This window comes from Aedes aegypti, chromosome 2 (assembly GCF_002204515.2).
Source record: "Aedes aegypti strain LVP_AGWG chromosome 2, AaegL5.0 Primary Assembly, whole genome shotgun sequence".
Lineage (NCBI taxonomy): Eukaryota > Metazoa > Arthropoda > Insecta > Diptera > Culicidae > Aedes > Aedes aegypti.
In genome coordinates this window covers 20,812,254-20,834,251 of record NC_035108.1, presented here as the reverse complement: position 1 = coordinate 20,834,251, position 21,998 = coordinate 20,812,254, and the positions used below count along the sequence as shown (strand labels likewise).

The 21,998-nt window shown below is 36.5% G+C and overlaps 2 protein-coding genes across 15 annotated transcripts in view; one reads left to right on the top strand and one right to left on the bottom strand.

The window, feature by feature from the left end:
- LOC5571296 (serine/threonine-protein kinase N) overlaps window positions 1-21,998 on the bottom strand; it is a 370,020-nt gene that overhangs the window by 80,367 nt on the left and 267,655 nt on the right. Inside the window, exon 1 of one of the 12 annotated variants that reach the window (XM_021840143.1) lies at window positions 6,418-6,752. The exons of the other annotated variants lie outside the window; for them this stretch is intronic. Coding sequence (XP_021695835.1) covers window positions 6,418-6,525 — 108 coding nt within the window. The 5' untranslated portion in view covers window positions 6,526-6,752. Of the gene's footprint in view, window positions 1-6,417; window positions 6,753-21,998 lie in introns of those variants that run through there. 12 annotated transcript variants of the gene reach the window in all.
- On the top strand, window positions 16,683-19,424 carry LOC5571297 (2-hydroxyacylsphingosine 1-beta-galactosyltransferase). 3 transcript variants are annotated; one of them, XM_001653550.2, is made up of 4 exons: window positions 16,683-16,921; window positions 17,487-17,759; window positions 17,824-18,317; window positions 18,375-19,424. In XM_001653550.2, the coding sequence occupies exons 2-4, from the start codon at window positions 17,580-17,582 to the stop codon at window positions 19,276-19,278; spliced, it is 1,578 nt and encodes a 525-aa protein (XP_001653600.1). In that variant the 5' UTR covers window positions 16,683-16,921; window positions 17,487-17,579; the 3' UTR covers window positions 19,279-19,424. The 3 variants fall into 3 exon arrangements, with proteins under 3 accessions (XP_001653600.1, XP_011493156.1, XP_021695840.1); XM_011494854.2 differs by having other exon boundaries at window positions 17,469-17,759; XM_021840148.1 differs by having other exon boundaries at window positions 16,684-16,791.

Genomic DNA, 21,998 nt, shown 5'->3' with positions numbered 1-21,998 from the left:
ATTAGTCCCTGAAAGTATTCCAGATGAAATATCTGGAGAAAACACAAGGAAAATTCTTGGAACATTTTCTCTAGAAATATGTGAAGAATTTCTGAAAGAATTAGTTGAATAGTCTCGTAACAGGCTCTGAAAGTTTCTCGAGGCCTTATAGAATATTGCATCAGAATTCACTACAAGCAAGATAGGGACAAAGATCCTTTAGAGACCATATTGGTTAAAATAGGGACATTTCATCACAAATAGAGACCAAGTCTCTGAAAAAAAACCCTGCCCCTAGCCCTAGATATGTGAATCCAATACTGATCAAATATACCTGAAGATATTTGATGTTTAGATAAGGCGATAAAGTTCCATATCTGAAAAGATCCTCACTGAATAACTTAAGTAACGTTATGATAGTGGCGTAGCCGAATTTTTGTTATTGAAGAGAGTATTTAGGAAAGTAATGGTAATCTCTGGATTTTGACGCAAAAATCCTTTGAAGTGAACATATTTTACCATGAATTACTGCCTCAAAATATTTTCCCTGATTGTAATTCAAATTCCCTGAGAATTCCAGGTTTTTTCCAGGTTGAATAAAATTCCCTAATAATTCCAGGTTTTCCAGGTTTTATCCATGTAGTAGACACCCTGCTCTGTCTTAAATCAAATTCTATTATTTTTTTCGACAAATGGTGAGAATTTCAGATCTAATTGAATGAATCACAATGAAAAATATATGATTTTTATAAATAAATACAAATATATTGGACATGGTACACTTACCCCTACCTTTTAATGGGGTGGGGTAAGACGATAAACTGCTTACGAAAAGTTTAATAAGCTTTAATATCCGCAAATGTTGTTCTCCTTCATTTTGTTCCATTCTCAGCTTGAATTTGTCAAGTTTACCACAGAAAATTTTAATTAATCTACCTAAAAGTTTGTTTTATCCTTTCTGGTATAAAAAATATAAAATACTAATAATTTCAAAACTTTTCGTGCTCTATCTAAGCTAAATTGCAAACGAGCAAAGTATACTAATTTTCCAATTGAAAGCATAGTATTGTACCTTATTTGACTATATAAATTGTTCTAGACAGATGAAACACATATATTCATAAATAGAATAGAAGGATTTTAGTTTGTTATTCAAAAGTAAATGTAACTTTTTGTAGATAAATTCGACTGGGATGTTTGAGATTTAAACTACGTTTATTTGGCTTTCTCAGTCATGGGAAAAAATCAAAACGGTATGTTTTGCTTTGCCCAACGTCGGGAAAAACAATACAAACCGTTTTGATTTTTTCCCATGACTGAGAAAGCCAAATAAACGTAGTTTAAATCTCAGTAAATGTAACTAATATTTTTAAACTACGAGTGTTTGTCGAAGACATCGTTAGGAATAATCCTACAAAACGTCTGTATAACTTATGAGTATAAATGGATGAATTGTCTCCAAATTATTCTAGTTACAATGTTTTTTTTTGTTCGACACATGGTTTATTATAATTTGATTAAATAAAGATACTACTATACTATTGATTATTATGTAGTTACCCCACGGTACCTTATGACAAATTTGACAAAAAAAAATCTCAACGACTTATGTATCTCAGAACTATAATAAACTATACAAAAAGTGTCTTCAGCAAACTTTTCATCTTGTCTAAATATTTTAAGTAGATGAAAACCCGATTTTAGTTCTATACCATTTAATTCCACTAGAGTTTGTATTCTTTGACAGATACGCGTATTTCGACCTCAACTGTAAGGCCGTCTTCAGTGTCGTGTACGAGTCTAGTATACAACACTCAACAGGACCTTACCTTATTACTATAATGCTTTTTCTTTTGAGTCATGCCAATTATTAAAATTCGTCCAAAATGCAATTTATATATGTTGTTGTTGATTTTGAACTCGTGTACAGAAAAATAAAGAAAATATATTTTGAAATTCAAGTTATGTCTGAAGTGCTTGAAAATTTAAATCAAATCGGTCCATAAATAACTTAGATCCAACCCTCCAAAATTCACCATTTTATATATAAAATCTGAAAAGTTGCAAATGTATTGTCCAATACTGTACCGCCTGACCGAACATCTTCGCACGCTTCGACCCTCCTCAGCTACTCCTCCACTATTCCACTACCAAGTAGACAAAAAGTTACACACGGCATTTTTCCCGAAAAGCAAATATAGAGTAAATATTATTTCAAGCAAAAGGCACAACATATGCGGCACCGATTATGGCGACTGACGACGACGACGCCGCCGAAAATCGACGACCGACACGGGAAGATACTAATTTACAGCAAGAAACAAAACGATCTTCATATTTTGTCGGAGTTTTCCCGCTCCGGATCCGGGGTGATGGGGATTTAAAAGAGACACCGACTAATTAGGATTGGGCGGTGGGGTATTGTTGGCAGAGGGAAACCACCCATCAAGCTTAGAGGGCGATTGTGAAACGATACGGCGCGGCGACGTTGATGACGATCAGGTCGGTTAGTAAAAGGGACTACAGTTTGACTATGGTTAGGAATGTGATGGCCCATTTGAAGATAGACGACGGAAGAATAAGTAAGTCAAGGCAAAGCATGAGTTGCGTCACAACAATAGACCGTTAGCGGAAGTGGTTTAGTAGAAACAGCTGATTTGCAATGTTGATGTGTTTTAAAGAATGAAACTTTCACTTTGCGCAGTCGATTGTGTAGGAAACAAAACACTGCAGTTAAATCAGAGAATGAGAGAAAGTTCACCGTAGCTGAACGATACTAGAAGGAAGATCACTTTTTTTGAAGGGTTGTAGTCAAAACAATAGCTTCCGACTACCATCATCGGGGTTCAAGTTGATCGTTGTATAATTTAAGAAATTTGATTTGAAATATTTTTATCGTGTGTGAGATTACGTTTAATATGTTCGGAGTCTCTAGAATTTTGCAAGAGGAATCACTGCAAGCAGGCCCGGATTTGGGGGGGTGCCAAGGGGGCAAATGCCCCGGGAACCGCGATCAAAGGGGCCCCCCGAGGATTGAAAAGAAGTGAAACGCTATATAATGAATTACATTTTACATATTCAAATCCGATACGAATACCAACAGAGATTTTCACCCTCATTATTTTTTACGGCGGATCCAACTTTCGATCGAATCCTATTCGTTCGAATTCACGGCCCATTTGATGTTGCTGGCGTAAACGAGAATGCAAAATGGTTTTCGATCGAAAGAGCATTGGAACGTAAACAAGAATAAAGGTGATTATGCCATGAGATTATTCTAAACATGATATGCAGTGAGGAAGCTCTATATGATTTTTATTTGAATCTTTCAGTTTCAATTATTTAACTGCTAAAGCAATTACCTTCTATTTGAGGGCACGTGAACCATCATTGTTTATTTTTAAAAGGAAATACTGGAGATACGACGGAATGGTCGAAATGGTTTTGAAACGGTATTTGGAAATCATTTAAATATTTGTTGATAGCACTTAACGCAGGGAAATCAATGCATTAATTAGAAATATAAGAAGTTTGTATTTTTAGTCATTTATTAAGATATGTTAATAATTAGTTTACTGCATCAGCCTTCTGGTAAGATACGACCAAAATTATAGTGCCTTATGCCCTGCAATGATCTTGAAAAAAAACCTTGAAAATTGAGGAACGTACTCAGTAATTCAGTCATTTTCATGATTTTAGTAGCAGGGACTGAAAATTCAATTTTACCAAACGCATCATTCTACCGGAAATTTGAAGTTCCCATATTTCAATGCATCATCTGCAAGTTTTCTAAGCGTGCATTGTTCTTCGGAACGGTTGCCAATTTCTTTAGCAAAACAAAAATATAATGCAAGGGACTTCACCCATTCTCTCCCACAGCTTTGTTCGGCAACTTAACTGTCAAAATGGCGTTTCTAAAAAAACAGCTTGAACAAAAGTTGTTGCAAATAAGCTAAATTATTAAAAATAATTTTACCCTTAGGTCACTTATTTAGGTATTTAATGAGACAAATGAGCGCATAAATTTATTCCAATCATTATTGAGCTAGTCGTACCAATTCGGTTTAGCTAGCGTTCGTCGAAAATCGGTGGATCACCTATGTTACCATGGGAAAGAGAGGGTTAAATATGAGCCTTGGAGTAGGCCCATGTAGCTTTTTATAGAACTTGTCAGTTGATCGAGAATGAAGCTGAATTAAAAGTGTCCCTAATATAAAATGACTTAAATCTTGCCTTTTGTTATTTTGTCATTTAAAATCTCAATTTAGTTATCTAATCATGATTTCGTGCATTTTTCCTTTTAGACTTGATTGAGAACGATTCATTCTAAATTCATATTCTATTATGTAAGTCTTTTAAACTATTTGTTGGAGATGAATTATTTACGCAATATTCATGAAATGGTATGTGTTGTCCAGTATTATGACAATCATTTTCGTAAAACTGAACATTCCTATGCTTGGCGTTTTCGGTTCATTTTGTATTAAGGGACCCCTTCAAGAGATCTAACCTGGGCCCCCGAGGCCTAAATTCGGCACTGACTGCAAGCAGATTAATAAAGTGACTTTAGCGATCATTTTGATTAAAATAGACACTTTAGAGACCTTAACCAAAAATAGACTTCTGAACGACTTTAAAAAAATCTGCTTACCTTATATATGTACAATTTTTTGTACTTTTAGTATTTGCTCTTTTCCTATAAAGTTGATTATTTTTGTATAATAGGCGAAAAAAATTGACAATTGATATTTGACCATAACGTATGATAATATACTTTCAATTGGAGAAATTGTATATTTTGCTGTTTTATTATAATTCAGCATAGACAAACCACCAAAAATTTTGTTTGAATTGTGAAATAACTGTAGTTTTTTTTTTTGAAATCAGAACCCTCTCTAACACTTTTAGGTGGATTAATTAAAATTTTCTTTGGTTTGACAAACTAAAGTTAGGGATAAAATAAAGTTTAAGGAAAACAACATTTAAGGATATTAAAACTTATTTAAATTTGCGTAAGCATTCTGCCAATATATGATAGTAATACTTGATCCACTCATTCCATCCCAGTACGGAGAAGCGTACCATGTTCAATATATCTGTATTTATCAATAAAAGTCACATTTTTACCATTTTGATTCATTTCATTAGAATCGAAATGTTCACCATTTTCTGCAGAGATGCAATAGATTTTTAAAATACAGAAAATAATTAAATGAATTCCTTTTTACAGTTAACACGTTTGCTTTTGTTTGTGTTTCCTTGGAGGACCGACGCGTAGCCATAACCCATGAAAATATCTCAGGCTACTGAATTTTTCTTTTGTTCGGTTATTCGCTTTTTGAAACAATACTTTGATGAGAGTCTGTTGTGAAAAAAATAAACCAATTGGTGCAAACCATATTGTAATTTTTAGGTTTTTTGGAGACAACTCATCCGATTTGGGTGATTTTTTTCAGAAAAGCTCGTTATTACCTGACATTGTATAGCCTACATTTTATTTTATACTTGAATGTACAAATAATAAAATGACGACCAAATAAATTTTAAATGGGAAGCATCGGTCCCCCCAGAAATATCGGAACATCTTCAAAACCAGATCACTGACTGGCAATATTAAAACAAAATCTGAAAACAGAAGAGTTTTTTGAGAAGTTGTGAAAAAATGGTGAGAAATTAAAAAGTTATCCCGATTCGATTCGAAAAATTAAGCTGCCAGCTCACATCTCCGCGATAGGGTACCCCTAATAAACATAAACGATTTGATTTCTGAGGAATCAAATCGGTAGTACTACCGATATTTGACCATGCAAAAAAACCGTAGTCTCATCCTACTAGCAGCAAAACCGTTCAATAATCAGCATCCACGTGTGTCCTTAAATTATTAAGTATGTATTTGCCAGTCCACTTTGAGCTAGTACACATGATCGTTGTCCTTGCTTCAAGTGTAGTCTCGGTATTGGAAAACTTCGAATCTTTAACCATCTGCTAGGTAAAATAGATTCAATTTCAGAAACTGTTCCCAGTAACTAGGACTTAGTACCGTGAATTCTTAAATTACCATAACATACAACCTTGAAAAAAAAATGAGACTTGGGTTGGCAGAATGGTAGATCTTACCTTGTAACGCACGAAGAAAAAGTGACCTACCCGTGTTAGGGTGTTTCATATGTTAATCTAGAATTCAAGTTCATAATAGGTACAACTGTTCCGTTGAAAATTGGTTGGTCGATTGTCCAACCAGCTACAGCCCTGTCATCTTACAAGCTTTCATTGAGTGAAAAAGGTTATTTTTGAAATTTTCGCACACTGTTAAACGCTGCCCACACACAGGTCGCATTGCAAACAAACGAACGATAAAAACTGAGGTTATGTGTACTCCGACTTGATATCAACTCAAACAGAACACAATCATTTCTAACGCACGCAACATCCACTAACCTCCTCATCAATCGGCATAAGTGGTCTCACTTCCGAGGACCTTCGACATCCTTTGCTCTTCTTCGGTTTACCCTTTGAACTACTGGTTTTGCTCCGGATCCAGTCCATCACACACGTTCCGCGCTTTTGGCCCTTGACGCCCGTACAAGCCCAATCCGCCCGGAACGACCGCCGTCGGAATTTGACTTGTCCGAAGGGAGCACTCTGCCGCCGAAAGCGAGACCCGCCGTACGCACGCGATGCCGAACGCGAGATTTGCGCGTGACGGATTACCTACTACCGAAAGGAAATAGTTCGCGAGTTTATGCGGGCGCCCGTTCGAAATGGCACCCACCAATAGCAACCGATTCGGCAGATTGGAACAAAAAAGCCAAAAATAAATAGATTTTCCGCATATACAACCTACCGGGCAGTGCACAGAAGAGGGACTAGAACAAATTCGTGGGTATAACTCAAAATATGATTTATTAAAACAAACATTGAAGATATTAAAAAAATTAAAACACTATTGAATTTCGATGCATATAGATTGTCTAATATTGGGAAATATTAGCAATCAACACCGAATCTCTAAATTTAAGAAGTATTTTGTAAATATTGACACATGTATTGAGTTTTTCGGTAATCAAACCCGCATGGTAAAGCTACCGGTAGCTTAGTTGGTAAAGCACTAGTCTACAACAGTCATGGGTTCGAATCCCTCATCAGTACATGGATTTTTTTATAATATATTCATCTTTACCACGCATAATTAGTTGATTAGTTGAGTATGGAATTTAGTATGGGCCTTCCCTAGGCAAAGGAAGCTCTCAGTTAATAACTGTGGAAGTTCTCCTTGTACACTAAGCTGAGAAGCAGACTCTGTCCCAGCGAGGATGATTTTAATCATGATTGCTCCAAACACTCCTGTGTGTAGCGTACCAACCCCACGAATCGTGATAAACAAAATATCAGCGAAATGTGAGAGATCGACGGAGGCCACAAACCAATACTTGCGACCGTTTGGCGGGTCGCGAATTTCTTGCCGTACTTACTCGATGCTGTATTACCTCGCGCATAGGTAATGCAAGCCGAATTTTTTGGCAAGTTGTCTTCACCTCGGACCGTTACTGGTGAGGGACAGAACCACGCGAGTCATGGGTTGATCGTTCCATTCCGGTCCGTTGAATGATTTTTCCGCAGATGTTGATGGAAGCTGCGTGGGTGCAGTTGGAAAGGTTGACCAAATCTCTAGCCACTGACTGGCTGCTAGTGACGTTGGATTTTTCGTGCACAGCAGCCTGACAGTTTCACGGTTTGACGTGGGACGAATAAAGTAAATAAAACTTAAAAGCAATCTGATAAAGTTGTTTGTGGGGTAAAATGTCGGATTGTAAGAAAGACATCTACGAATATGACCGTACGGTATCTTGTCTGGTATGGTCAGAGATTTCCCAGCGAAATTTTATAAGAACAATTTGCCGAGAAATAATTTAGATTTTTTCGGAAATTCCTGCAGGGATTCCAGTGATTTCGTAAAGGATTTCTTCAAAGGTTTCGAAATAATTTAAATATATTTTACAAATTTCTTCTCTAGAACTTTCTCGATATAAATAATGCTTCCGAGTTTCCTTGATGACCTTCTACAAAGGTTTTCTTCACATATATCATCATTAATTTTACCAGAATTATCTTTTCCTCCAGAAATTTTACCATCAATTTTTCCTGTGAGTCTTCCGGGAATTTCTTCAGGGATTCTTTCACAGATTGCTCAAGGAACGCTTTCAGGAACAACTACAGCAATTCTTCCAGAGATTCCTACAAGGATTTCTGCAGGAATTCTGAAAAGAATTTTGTTTCAAAGATTACTTATTACTTTTACTACCTCAATAAATTCCTCAATGGATTCTAGCAGAGATTCCTCCTGGAATTCTTCCAGGAATTCCTCCGGGGATTTCTCCATTTATTCTTCGATTTACTGGAAGCTTCTTCGAGCTTTTTTCTAGTAAATCGAAGTAATTCGAGCTTTTTCCAGTAAATCGAAGAATTTTCCCAAAAAATTCCAAAGTAATTTTTCTAGAAATATTTGCTAAGAGTTATTTCAACGAATATTTCGCACGTTTGTCAATGGATTCCAATAATTTCATCTAGGATATATTTAAATATTTCGCCAAAAAATCGCATATCTGCCAACAATTTCTCCTAGAAATCTTCAAAATCTTTCTTAAAGTTTCTTCAATTTGCCCTCTAAAATTCTTTCGGAAATTCCACCAAACATTTACTCCAAGAATTGCTCAAGAAAAGGCCCCTTGGATTCAGCCACAAACTCATACTGGAATTCCTCAAAGATATTACAAGGAATTCCTCATGGGGTTTCTTGAGAAAATTCTCCTTAAAAACGTACTTCAAGACTGCTCCAGATTGTTTTTTTTTCCTGAGATTCGTCCGAGAATTCTTCTAGGATGTGCTCAACGAGCTTCCTCAGGGTTTTTTTTTCACCATTACCCTAGTATTTTCTTAGGGATATTTTGGCAGGAAATATTTCAATTTTTCGAAAATTCCTCCAAGGATTCCAATAATTCTAACTAGTATGTATTCAAAGATTTCCCCACGAAACAATCTTATATCCACCAGATGCTTCACCAAAAATTCCTGTACAGTTAAAAAAAATCCTTCAATAAAGCCCCCGGAGATCCCACCACAAATTCTTGCAAAGATATTATCAAGTTTTTTTTTCCAGGGTTTCGCCAGCGATTTCTTAAGGATTTTTTCTGTGGATATTTCGCTAAGAAATAATTCATGTTGAAAATTCCTTCAAGGATATTCCCAGTAATTTCTGCCAATTCTTTCTAGAAGAATAAATACTTCTCCTGCAGGATTCTGCAGGATTTCTTCCAGGAAAATCTCCACATATTCCAACAGGAATTTCTCCTGGAATTCAGACAGGGATGTTCCTCCAGAAATTCCTCCAGGATTACCTCTAGAAATTCCTACATGAATGCCTCTAGGAGTTTCTTCAGGATACATGAGAAATTTCTGAGATAACTGCCGAATAAATTACCAGAAAATCTTTGGAGAAAATCTCGGAGTAATACACTGACATGTTTATGAACAAATTCTTTGAGAAAATCTCTAAGGAAATCATTAAGTGAATTTTTGAGAAACTTCTGGAAGAATACCTGAAAAAATTACTGGAGGAACTCTTGTAGGAATCGCTTGAGACTTTATAGACGTAATCCTTTGAAAAAATATTGGAGCAATCCTTACAGGTGTTTCCGGAAAAATCCCTGGAGGAATTTCAGGGGGAAAGCCTGACAAAATTTCTAGAGGGATGTAAATTTCTAGAGGCAACCCTATTGGAATTACTGGAGAAGAATTTCTGGCAAGAATTTCTGAGGAAATCTATGAATAACTCCCTGAAGCAATTTTTGAAGAATTCCATCTAGATATCTAGAAGTTATTGGAAGAATCTCAAGAGGAAATTTAGGAGAAATGCGGTGAGAAATTCTTAAAGAAACCCCTTGAGATTATCTTGAAGGAATTACTGTAGGAGTTCCTAGATAAATCTCTGATCTCTGGAACAATTCCAAGAGTATTCCTCAAAGGAGTTCTTGGAGGACTCTCAGGAGAAAATCCTTTTTATTTGATGAAATCTTTTGTGTAATTTTTGGAGCGAAAAAGTCCTGAATTACATATGGAAATATTTCGGAAATTACTGGTGGATGTTCTTGAGGATGTTGAGAAACATCCGGAGGAATTTCTGGAGAAACTTCAGGATTATATTCAGGCAGAATCTTTCAAGGATTGGAAAAATTTCATTTGGATTAGCTCTGGATGAAAATCTTATTAAATTCTAGGGTAGAATACTGTGTGAACCTTGTGAAAAAAATTCTGAAAAATTCATTGTGAATCCCGGAGAAGTGCAAAATCTTTGAAAGAACATTACATAATAAATGATATCCTAAAAGATTTTCTAGAGATTTTTTTTGGAGAATTTCTTAACAAATCCTTGGAGAAATCTCTGACTGAATTCCTCAATTAATTGATGCAAGAGTTCAAGGATATTCTTTAATGAACTTAATAAGCACGTGACCTTTATTATTATTATTATCTTTATTAACGAGATTTGCAGCCCAAGGCTGGCTCATCTCGGAAAGAAACACGTGACCTTAATGCTGTTGTAATGTTATAATCTGAAATAATATTGAATGCTGTTGTAGTGCCTTCATCTGTTGTGAAACATTTCGAAAGTTCTTGAAGATTCTATGAATTGAGGAGTAGAATCTTGCTGAAACTTCTACAATATTCAGCTGAATAACTGTAGAAATGCTATGTAAACTATTATCAACTTGCAAAATCGCAATTGTGATGAAGTACCATCGAGTCATGGAATGGGAATAGTTGGGAAAACTGTTTTAAAGGAGCATAAAAGTAACAATAAAATTAGGTTTTTAGTATGCATCCATGAGACGATATCGAGTTATTGAACATCGACTCATGGAGGATTCACTGGAAATACGGAAAAAATTCGAATATTTGGCGCCCATTCATTTCATTCATGTCTTGTCTGCATATGTCGAATTTGTTTTTAAACCTGAGTTGGACTGGCGAAGCCCGTTCTGAATCTTATTTTCAACACCAGCCCGGTTCAAGTTCGACCGCACTAAAATCTGCTTGAAGTTGATTTGTTTACGTTTTAATCACTGACCAAGTTCCTACTACACTTTGAAAAACAATGTTCCAGAAAACTCAAAAGTATGCTGTTTAAGTGTTCCTCAATTTGTAATTCTTCTTCTTCTTGGCATTACGTCCTCACTAGGATAGAGCCTGCTTCTCAGCTTAGTGTTCATATGAGCACTTCCACAGTTATTAACTGAGAGCTTTCTTTGCCAAACTTGCCATTTTCGCATTCGTATATCGTGTGGCAGGTACGATGATACTCTATGCCCAGGGAAGTCAAGGAAATGTCCACTACGAAAAGATCCTGGACCGACCGGGAATCGAACCCAGACACCTTCAGCATGGCTTTGCTTTGTAGCCGCGGACTCTAACCGCTCGGCTAAGGAAGGTCCCAATTTGTAATTATAATGTTCTAATATTAAAATTGAATGTTACAATGATTCAATATTGCTGTTGTAGTGCTCAATGAAACTTTTCGGTGAAACATTTCAAAGCGTTACTGACAGACAGACAACTCTGGGATTTTATATATATATATATATGATTCACGGAGAAATTCCTGGAAGCATCCTTTAAAAACTCACTAGAAACCACTATTGGAACTGTAGAATGACCACTTGGAGAATTTATTATGAACTCCATACAGCACGTAAAACGGATTTAAAAAAAAATATTGCTCTAAGAAAGCTCAATTATTGGAATAAGGTCGGTTTTTGAAAGGCAGTATAATCAACTTTTGAAGCTCTGTCATATACAGCGGTAATTATATAGAGTACAATTTTATGCTCACGTAACTTCATAATTATGCAAAGAAAGTTTTCCAATCATTTTTTTTATTCGTTCCAATCGTTCGATATTACCATTAACGTGTAAAAAGATTCAAAAAACAGGTCCTTAAGAATCGAGTTGCGGCACAGAGTATATTAGCATAAACAAAAAACATTTTTTCTTTAAATTTAACACATTATTTTTCAGAGGTGTGCAAGATTTTCATCGTCATCTATTAGTAATTTGAAAAATTATCGTACGAAATCCCACTTTATTGAAACAATATCACCGCATCACAATTTTTAAATACATTGTAAAGTATTTTCGATCAAAAATTGTTTGTGGGTCCAACCCAATATTTTTGAGACTGTTTTGAATGTTTGCGACTACTTTTCGATACACTCCTTATCAGTATTATAGATATTTTTATGCTGACACAGATTCAATTTGTATGGAACACATGCTTGTATCAGATTGGAACAAAGCGTATGACAGTTGATTTTAATTAGATCGGAACTGTTCGAAAATTTTGATTTGGTCTACTTAATTGCCAAAATTTAGAATAGACCGTGACCGTGAAACCGACCCCACCAACTAGATCTAGAAGCTATGGTTGGCATGATTAGTTGAATTGAAGATCACTGATAATAAATATTCGAGCTGTTTAGTGGAGTATGTACTTGTAAGTAAATAAAAACCGAATTTAGTAAATAAACGAAAAACCGAAATTAGTACTATGCCATTTAATTCCGCTAGAGTTTGAATCCTTTGACAAATACGCGTAAGGAGTGTATCGAAAAGTAGTCGCAAACCTTCAAAACAGTCTCAAAAATAATGGGTTGAACCTACAAACAATATTTTGATCAGAAATGCTTAATAATGTATTTAAAAATGATGATGTGGTGATATTGTTTCAATAAAGTGGCATTTTGCATGATAATTTTGCAAATTACTAACAGATGTCGATGAAAATCTTGCACACCTCTGAAAAAATTGATATGGTAATAAATGTGTAAAATTTTTCGAAAAAATGATTTTTGTTTATGCTAATATATTTCTGTGCCACAACTCTCATGACATAGTGTAAAACATATTTTGAAAAATTCATTAACAAGCATTTGAGAGCAAATACAAACATCGAAAAAATAATCGTAATATCGAACAATTCTAATGAATGAAAACTTGTTTTTTTGATTGGAAAAGTTTATTTGCATATTTATGAAGTAATGTAAGTAAAAAATGTTATTCTATATAATTGCCGCTGTATATGACAGAGCTTCAAAAGTTGAATAAACAAAAGTGACTTTCTAAAACCGACCTTGTTCCAATAATTGAGCTTTTTTAGAGCAATAATTTATTTTTTTGAATTTTTTTTACGTGCTGTGTGAAGTAAACATATTTTTCGATAGAATAAGCTTTTCATCCTATTTTGTTTGATACACATTTTGTTCAATACGAAAAATGATCATCAAATCTTCAGAAGACACTTCAAAAATGTAATTTTGTGCAAGATTTTATTTTCCATGCTTTATAAACCTTGTTGTATTTAAATTAAGACTGCATATTATTCAATATTTTTATAGCTGCTTCAATATTTGATGACATGATGAAGATTTGCGTGAAAAAAGCTTTTAAAAAGATGTACTATGCTCTGAGAAATACCGTTTTGAATGTTTGCGACTACTTTTCGATACACTCCTTATTTCGACCTCAACTGACGATATTGACAGGTACGCGTATTTCGACAAACCTCGACTTCAAGTTCACGACACTGAAGATGGCCTTGCAGTCTTAAAATTCACTTCAAAATATGTGTTACAGGATTCAAACTCTAATTGGAATTATACGGTATACTACCGTTATACGCATAATTGACCCATGTTTCAAAATATGCAAACAAGAAAAACGCGTTTACAGATTTTAACACATTTAGGCCTCGTATTGACCAGGTGTGTGGTAAATTAAATTAAAATCTTTCCAATAGTATAAAAAATAGCGTGTTTATTAGAGTCAAGAGTTTGTATTACACTGTGGAACACGTTTTGGTCTCAAGCATCAAAATACCGCTATTCACTTAATTATGGGTTGCTGGATCCATGGCCGTTTTCAGAAATATCATAGTACGTCTAGTTTTTGAGATATTGGCTGTTGAAAATGCTAAATTTGACTATATCAGCCAATTTGTATGCAAGTTTCCCAGCTTATAAGGCAATTTTTTTGCTTAATTTGCCACAGAATCCAAACTTTATGTATATAACAATACTTATCAACACAGTTCATAATACTATCGAGGCTCAAAAGTTATTTCTGGTGGTTTAGAAAAGTATTGTTTTTTGCCATATAAGAGCAACGAAGAGTTTTGTATGGAGACTGCAAGCATTTTGAAAAAATTGATTTATTCTACATTTGATCTTGCAATTTCAACCAAATTATATCTGAAATGAAAGTTGAAGTCATGTTTCGTATGCTTGTTGGAATAAGTTCATTAAAAAGTTTGATAAATCATACTTTAAATTTCATATAAACATCAATTAAACCAGTGTTCTATACAGCTTTGGCGACCTGAAGCTAAATATTGTGACGTGCAGCGACATTTTTGAGAACGGCATCAGATTCAGCGACCCCAATTCTACTAGAGACACATAATTTGATCCTTGAGACACGCAAAAATGTCATTTTTGTAACGCTGTGTTATGGGAACAAAGTGAATTTAGCTACGAAATTCAAAGTGGGACTGTTATGCCTAGAAATACGGGGTATTTGGTGAATTTCTACGCATAACAGTCTCACTGATAGTAGTGACCAAATATGTGCTAAACATACTGCTGTATATGACAATCTTACGTATAGATTATACCGAATGTAGAAGACGCATATCCTCAAGACTATGTTAAGGCACCTAATGAAGGCTCAAGTGACATGTGGTGACATGTGCTAATCGGAGCCACAAGTGGGGAAGTGAAGAAGTACGATTTTATAGTTTGGGATGGAAAGCAAAGTTTTCTGTATGTGTGATAATGAGAAAATGAGGACCGCCAATATAATGGCCACTTCCTCTGGGGAACAGGGTATCTTAAACAACCTGGCATGTTATCGAGTCATCCAAGAACCTTTGAATTACCCTTATTTAGCCTTGATTTGGGAATTTATGAAGTTTGATGTTGCCAGTTAGGTTTCAGAACCGACAGTCTAGAGGCCATTCCCCCCAGGGAACCGGGAATCCGGAACAATCTGACATGTAGTCAAGTCATTCAAATACATTAAAACCACCTTTAGACTTGATTTGCAAATTCATGAAAATTTATAAGTCGCAAGCCAGGTTTCAGATTCGCCAATACAATGGCCACTTCCATCAGTAAATCGGTATTCGGAGCAACCCAGCATGTGGCCAAGTCATTCAAAAATGGTCGAACTATTTTTTTTGGACTTGGTTTGCTAAATCATGAAGTTGATTTGTCGCAAGCCATGGACTCGAATTTAAAGTGGTTACTGACTCTTCAAGTGGGATTATTTCAGTACTCCCCGTGATGAATCTAAAATTACGATGAATTTCTAATCGTTGACCGCGGTTCCAAAAACTAGAAGAATATTGTAATTGACTCTGAAAATTCGACTGAAATTCATTGAAAAACGGATGTGAAATAATGTTTTGATATTGAAAATTTAAATCATATTTGACGTTAGGCTCGCATGAATGATGTATGCACCCCGATAATACAAACACATAAAACAGGTTGTGTTTCACATGGGATGTAAAGCCAATGTTCAAAACGATTTTCCCAAACACCAGCTAATCCAAAACTGACAACTGAATATTTTGTTCGAGATCAGCGCAGCGAATTGTATAGTGTGACAGTTATGTGTAGAAATACAGTAGTGGTACTGTTATGCGTGGAAATTCAACAATGGGACAAATTGACTTGGCTTGCTTTTCAATGAGTTTCCGAACAAAGTTAATTTTTGGTAAGTGTTTTCTAAAACTATACGTTAAAATAATGCACAAAAAGTAACATGGGACAATTATGCGTATAACGGCAGTATAGTACTAATTCGCTTTTCATTTCATTTACATTGTTCTAAAGGAAATTGCGATGGATTCCTGACGGTGAAATTTATATGGCATAATGTCTAATCAAACTCTTTCTATGATGTAATGCCCAAAGGCAATTCTAGGTAAAATTCACCCGAAACTGTTCCTGACGGAATTTACGGATTTTTTAATGACCTATACATATTCCTTGAAAAAATGTTCCAAAGTTTCCACCAATCATTCCTTTTATTTGAAATTCCTTTAGAAATTCTATTCACACATTCGTTTAACGAACCTTGAAATATAATAAGGGTACCTTAGTTTACTTCGGCGTGTGTTCTGATTATTTATCAGAAACTAAATAATTTATAAGATATACTTTTATATGATGTATCTCATGAATCTAGGTTATCCGTTTTTATGATGACCACCCTTACTGAACAACCTTATGATCGAGAGATCACCTCTAGGTCCAGATAATGACACATATCTATCTTATAAGACTATTTCCTTCCGCGATGGACGTGTTTCATCATTCTCCTCCATTCATGACGATTAGCTCCAACAAAAAAGACATCGCAATTAATCTTAAACCGGGATCGGTCCATTTATGACGGTGAATATATTCGCCCGGCATCGGCACGTATCAACAAGTGCAAGTATTTGTAAATTGCGACGAAGATGACGACGACCAGCATCTTTCGAGCAAAACACACGTAACTGGGGAATCAAGCCGTCCGCCGTCGTCGTTTGAGTACAAACAATCCAATGAATCGCGACTTTGTCGATTGTGGTGGTGGTGGCTAGGTTTACCGTCAGCACCGTAGACAACCGGCCACTTCCAATCAAAGCATCAAGTGAACGTCTTCGGCACTTCGTGCGTGGTTCGAGATAGTCGTGCTAGGAAACGCCTTCCAGTAAGTCGGTATAGATTTTGAGAACAATATCAATTGAACATGAAGAAAAGTGAGTTGTCCTAATGAAATGTGATAGAACAGAAGTAATCAGGTATCGATCTCAAAAGTTTAGAGAGTGAATGTTTGCACGGTAAGTCAAAGAGCAGAAGAAACAAATCCGCGAGTAATGTGATGTGACGTCATTCTGCGAAAATTAAGTTTTGCTAAAGCAAGTGGTTGAGAGTTGAGATCACGTTCAGCGTGTGATGCGTGATTGGTAGTTAACACCAAATGGATATTTGATGATCTGTAGAATTGCGTTAGTGAAACTTAAGATATTAATTGAATTGTGGTTTAGATGTTAGCACATACAAGTATTCCATTAGTTAACATTGAAATACTTCACAATCTACTAAGGAAATATTGATCCTAATGTTTTAGTGTCTGAAATACCTTAGGATCGATTAACATACCAAACGGATCAGATGCGGTGTGAATGTTTGATATGCCATGATATTTGACTATAATTAAAGTTCAAGATAAAGGATAATCGTCTACACTTTGCAAGTCAACACGAAATCTTCTATCTGTTCTACCTGATAACAACACCTTCACCATAACATTTCACAGCGCTGTGCCCAATTTCAACTCCTTATCGCATCAAAACGTTTATACAAACTGACCTATTATCAATGCAGTATGCTTTTATTTCACAGAGCCGCAAGCGATAAATTTCGCTTCCACCCGACGATAGGCGACCAGTTCTTCGATACTCACTGCCATATACGGACTATATTATCGGTTCAATAATGACCAGCCGGTTGCTCGTGCCGTCAGTCGTGATCATTTCTGCAACCCTTCTGTTGCTCCTACAGCAGCCTAATGGAGCTGACTCGGCAAAAATCCTGTGCCTTTTCCCTACGGCCAGTAAATCTCACGTCCTCGGTACTCAGGCCTTGCTGAAGAACCTAGCCCAACGCGGCCATGAGGTAAGGTGTCAATCAACTTTTGCACACGTTCGTCTGATTTCTTTTCTTTTACCCTTTCTTCAAGGTCACCATGGTCAGTGCCTTCCCGTTGTCAAAGCCGGTGAAGAACTACCGAGATGTGTATGTGCCGATCGAGGATGCCTTCGGACCCGTCATGGCAGGCTTCATGCAGGGTGGCAGTCGAAACATGTTTAAAATGATGCCAATTGTTATGAAGGCCTCGCTCGATAATAGCAACTATACGATCAACTCACCGCAGTTCCAGAAGCTGGTCAAAGAAGAGCAATTCGATGTAGCCATATTGGGCTTTTTCATGAATGACTTCATCACTGGAGTTCGTTCGTGGCTGAACTGTCCCACGATCATGTACTTTTCGGCCGGGTTCAACAGTTTGGCCAACTTGGTAGGCAATCCTACGGAGATCTCTGCCGCTCCGCATTTGCTTCTGGGCAACAAGAACCCGATGAGCTTCTTCGATCGCGTGAAAAACACACTCGTATACATGGTGGATTTTGTAGTAGCTAAGGCCCTCGCTTACGCTACGAAGCCCTACTATGAGTAAGACAAGTTTTACCGATTCATCTTGCTTACTGTTAACGCTCTAATTCATTCTAGATCCAATTTCCCCGCTGAAAAGGGATACCCCTCGTACGAGCAGGCTAAGCTAGACGTATCGCTGGTCATGCTCAACTCGTACTTCACCCAAACCGTACCTCGACCATACCTGCCCAACATCGTTGAAGTGGGAGGCCTGCAGATCAAAGCGAAACCCGATCCACTGCCAGAAGACATCCAAGCGTGGTTGGACGGCGCCAAGGATGGTGCCATCTTCCTGAGCTTCGGGTCAAACCTCAAGAGCTCGAATCTACGACAGGACAAGTTCGATGCCATCATCAAAAGCATCTCCAAGCTGAAGCAACGCATCATCTGGAAGTGGGACACGGATGTTATGCCCGGTAAGCCGGACAACGTCATGATCGGAAAGTGGTTGCCACAGGACGATATTTTGGCGCACAAGAATCTGAAGTTGTTCGTGACACACGGAGGATTGGGCAGCATTACCGAGTCGATGTACCACGGAGTGCCGATCGTTGGAATACCCATGTTTGGCGATCAGGAAACCAATGTGGCGCAGGTCATAAAGGATGGTTGGGGTGCCCCGGTGTCGTTCGATGACCTGACCGAGGAGAAACTTACGGCGGCAATCAAGGAAGTCCTTGGTGAGCCAAAGTACGCCGAGAAGATCCGCAGCATGACCGACTTGTACAAAGATCGACCCCAGTCGGGGATGGATTTGGCGACGTTCTGGGTGGAATACGTGATACGGCACAAGGGAGCTCCGCATCTGCACTATCAAGGAGCGGATTTGAATGTTCTGCAGCGGTACTTGGTGGATGTGTTTGCCTTTCTGGGAGCGGTGCTGTACATCGCTAAGAAGCTGGTATGCTTTGCGTTATGCCGAGTGAAGCGAATGGTTTGCGGCAGTAATCAGAAGACGAAAAAGCAGAAGAAGCAATGATCTTAGCATTTATTTAGGAAATAATGAAGGAGAAGGTGTACTGTGTACACAAGGTTTCAGGGAACGTTTTTTGTACGATCACTCATCTTTTCTCACATTTTAGGTTCAAAACCAATAAAGTAAAATTGTCGATTTTTTTGCTGACACGCCGATCTTTTTTTTTAATTTGGCTTTAAGACTCACTCACATGCTAAAAATGGTGATGCAAATTTTGAAGCCAATAGCTTAAAAAACACCTATGACGAAGAGAACAAATATGCCGAAAATACAACAAGTCTCATTATATTTTCACATCTGTTGGGATTCAGCTCTATTAAAACAAAAAATATACATTGAAATACATATTACAAATGTTATTTGAAATGTTCATGCTAATACACGTATAACATGATGCAATAATAGATATGATTAATCTAAAAAATACAATTAAATCAACAATATTATATAGTTGTCGTTCTGTAGTCAAAACCTTACGCAAATCTTCCTTGACTAGTCTGCATTTGTTACACAACAATTTATTATTTTATTTATTTGTTGCAACGTTAAAGCACAAAGAAAGCTTAGATCAAGCGAAAAATGGCAAAATCTGTTTAAATTTTTGTGTTTGCATCTTTTGCTTGCTTTTTCATTAAAACTTAATACATTTTTACCTTCATCCAACCAACATACTTTTCATATGCCGAAAACCCAAACTGCCCTTCTACGCCTACTTGTCCCATGTTCTATGTAAATCTTATGGATCGCTGAACAAATATGCACAGAACGGCAGTAAAGTCGGCGTAAATTTGTTATTACTTGATGGATTTTGTCAGAAATTTCATAATTTTTCAACAGATTCTACTACGTTATAATCCAAACCATTGAGGGGCCCGAACGGAAAGAGGTGTAAGTGACATTTTGGTCAGTTTTAAGTTAAGTATACTAAAGTTTTTATTGGTTAAAGATTTTTTAGGTGATTTTACGGTCCAATATAAAATAATAACATAAATCACAGAAGATTGGATAATATTTTTGGCTTTTATACTTTTTGTATGTATTGAAAAAAGAAACTTCAAAGTCGATATTCTTTAAAAAAGGTTTTTGTCACTTGCACCCTTAATTTGGGGTATCAAAATTGGCCATATCGTCATTTCAACGGATATCACAAAATCCTGATGAGCTATAATGTTGGTGTCTTTGATAAAATTGTTCAACATATCAAGAGCTATCTCGTAAAAAAAACCTGATGAGAAATTCCTCCGCTAGGAGGCGCTTAAAACTTTCTTCGATCTCCTGTATCTTAAGGTACTGATTTGCTATAAAGTTAATGCATTCGGAAAAGGGCTATCTGGCGGTGAAAACATCTGATTGTAAATTCATCCGCTAGGTGGGACTGGTAACATTTTGCTTTCAATTTTTGTATCTGAAGATCCTTATTTGCTATCTTTGACAAAATGTTCAGTGGTCAGTCAGTGGTCCCCAACCTTTTTGAAGTTGCGACCCCCTCTGAAGTCCTCGCGGACCACAAAAGATGGATTGTCTTGTAATCAATATTTATGAAAACCTGTCAATGATCTCAGAATGTTTCAACAGCTATTCTTGGCAGACGCACTTAAAAACCACACCCGTACTGCCCATAACTGCATAACAGTCACATTCGACATTTTTGACAATTTCGAGTTAATACCGGGGGTGAATGAATGATGATAAATACTTTCGATCTACTAACTGAAATCTGTGATATTATTCTAGAAAATTCGAAAAAAATACTAAGTTGTTTTGTCACATTGGTAATTGTAGCCGCATAACAGTCACATTGAGATTATACATAATTTTCGTAATGTAGTAGCAATGAAATTTCCATCAGAAATATTTTCGGACCCTTCACCCAGTATGCGATATAAGTTGTACAAAATTTCAGCCTCAAATTAGCACTTTTGAGTTCTTGGTAATGCACCAATAGTTGCCGTCGTGTTCCAGTAGTAGATCAACGGATGGAAGCAGTTTTTAAAATGGATGTATAAAAATGAAGAAAAGTCCCAGAGATGATCTTTATGTTTCATTCGAAAGATATTAGTTGCTGTTCCGAGGGAAAAATGTTGAACCTATGTAAAATTTTACCATTTTGTTTAAAATTCTTCTGGAACTCGTGTACCAATAGTGGCTCAAGCGATTTTATGTTAAAAAAAGTTTTATCACTCTTTTTATATTTTTCCCATATAGTAGAGGTTGAAATCTTTCTGTTGACGCCAAAAGATCTCTGCTAAGACTTTTCGTTATTCTGTTATGATTTTTTATAGCTTAGGTAGTCTACTAATGGCACCGGCACCCTATCAATGTTTTTAAGTTAGAAAGGGAACAGTACGGTACAGATGACGATTGAGAAAATTGCAAAAATTAACGTTAAAAATAACAACTTTTTTTTTATTTTTTTTGTGTTCCTTATTTATTTTTATCAAGTGGTTTCGGACATAAAACAAAATTATTATTAGTATCAGCCTTATTAGGCTTTATATACACTAATTAGAACGCATACACTAATTAGAACGAATGCAATTTATCTCTCATATTTATTCATCATTCAAGAAACGCAATACATACGTTTAATGGTTTCGCGGACCCCCTCAGAAGACGTTACGACCCCCTAGTGGTTCGCGGACCACCGTTTGGGAGGCCCTGCGTTCGGTGATGCTGGTAATTCTCGCGTAACTTCTCAAAAGGACATTTGTAACACTGAGAGA

What these genes read in the sequence shown, in the direction of transcription:
- LOC5571297 (XM_001653550.2), top strand. Translation starts at nt 17,580, where the DNA reads ATGACCAGCCGGTTGCTCGTGCCGTCAGTCGTGATCATTTCTGCAACC. An exon ending in TAGCCCAACGCGGCCATGAG is followed by an intron (nt 17,760 to 17,823) that starts GTAAGGTGTCAA and finishes CCTTTCTTCAAG; the next exon opens with GTCACCATGGTCAGTGCCTT. An exon ending in GCTACGAAGCCCTACTATGA is followed by an intron (nt 18,318 to 18,374) that starts GTAAGACAAGTT and finishes AATTCATTCTAG; the next exon opens with ATCCAATTTCCCCGCTGAAA.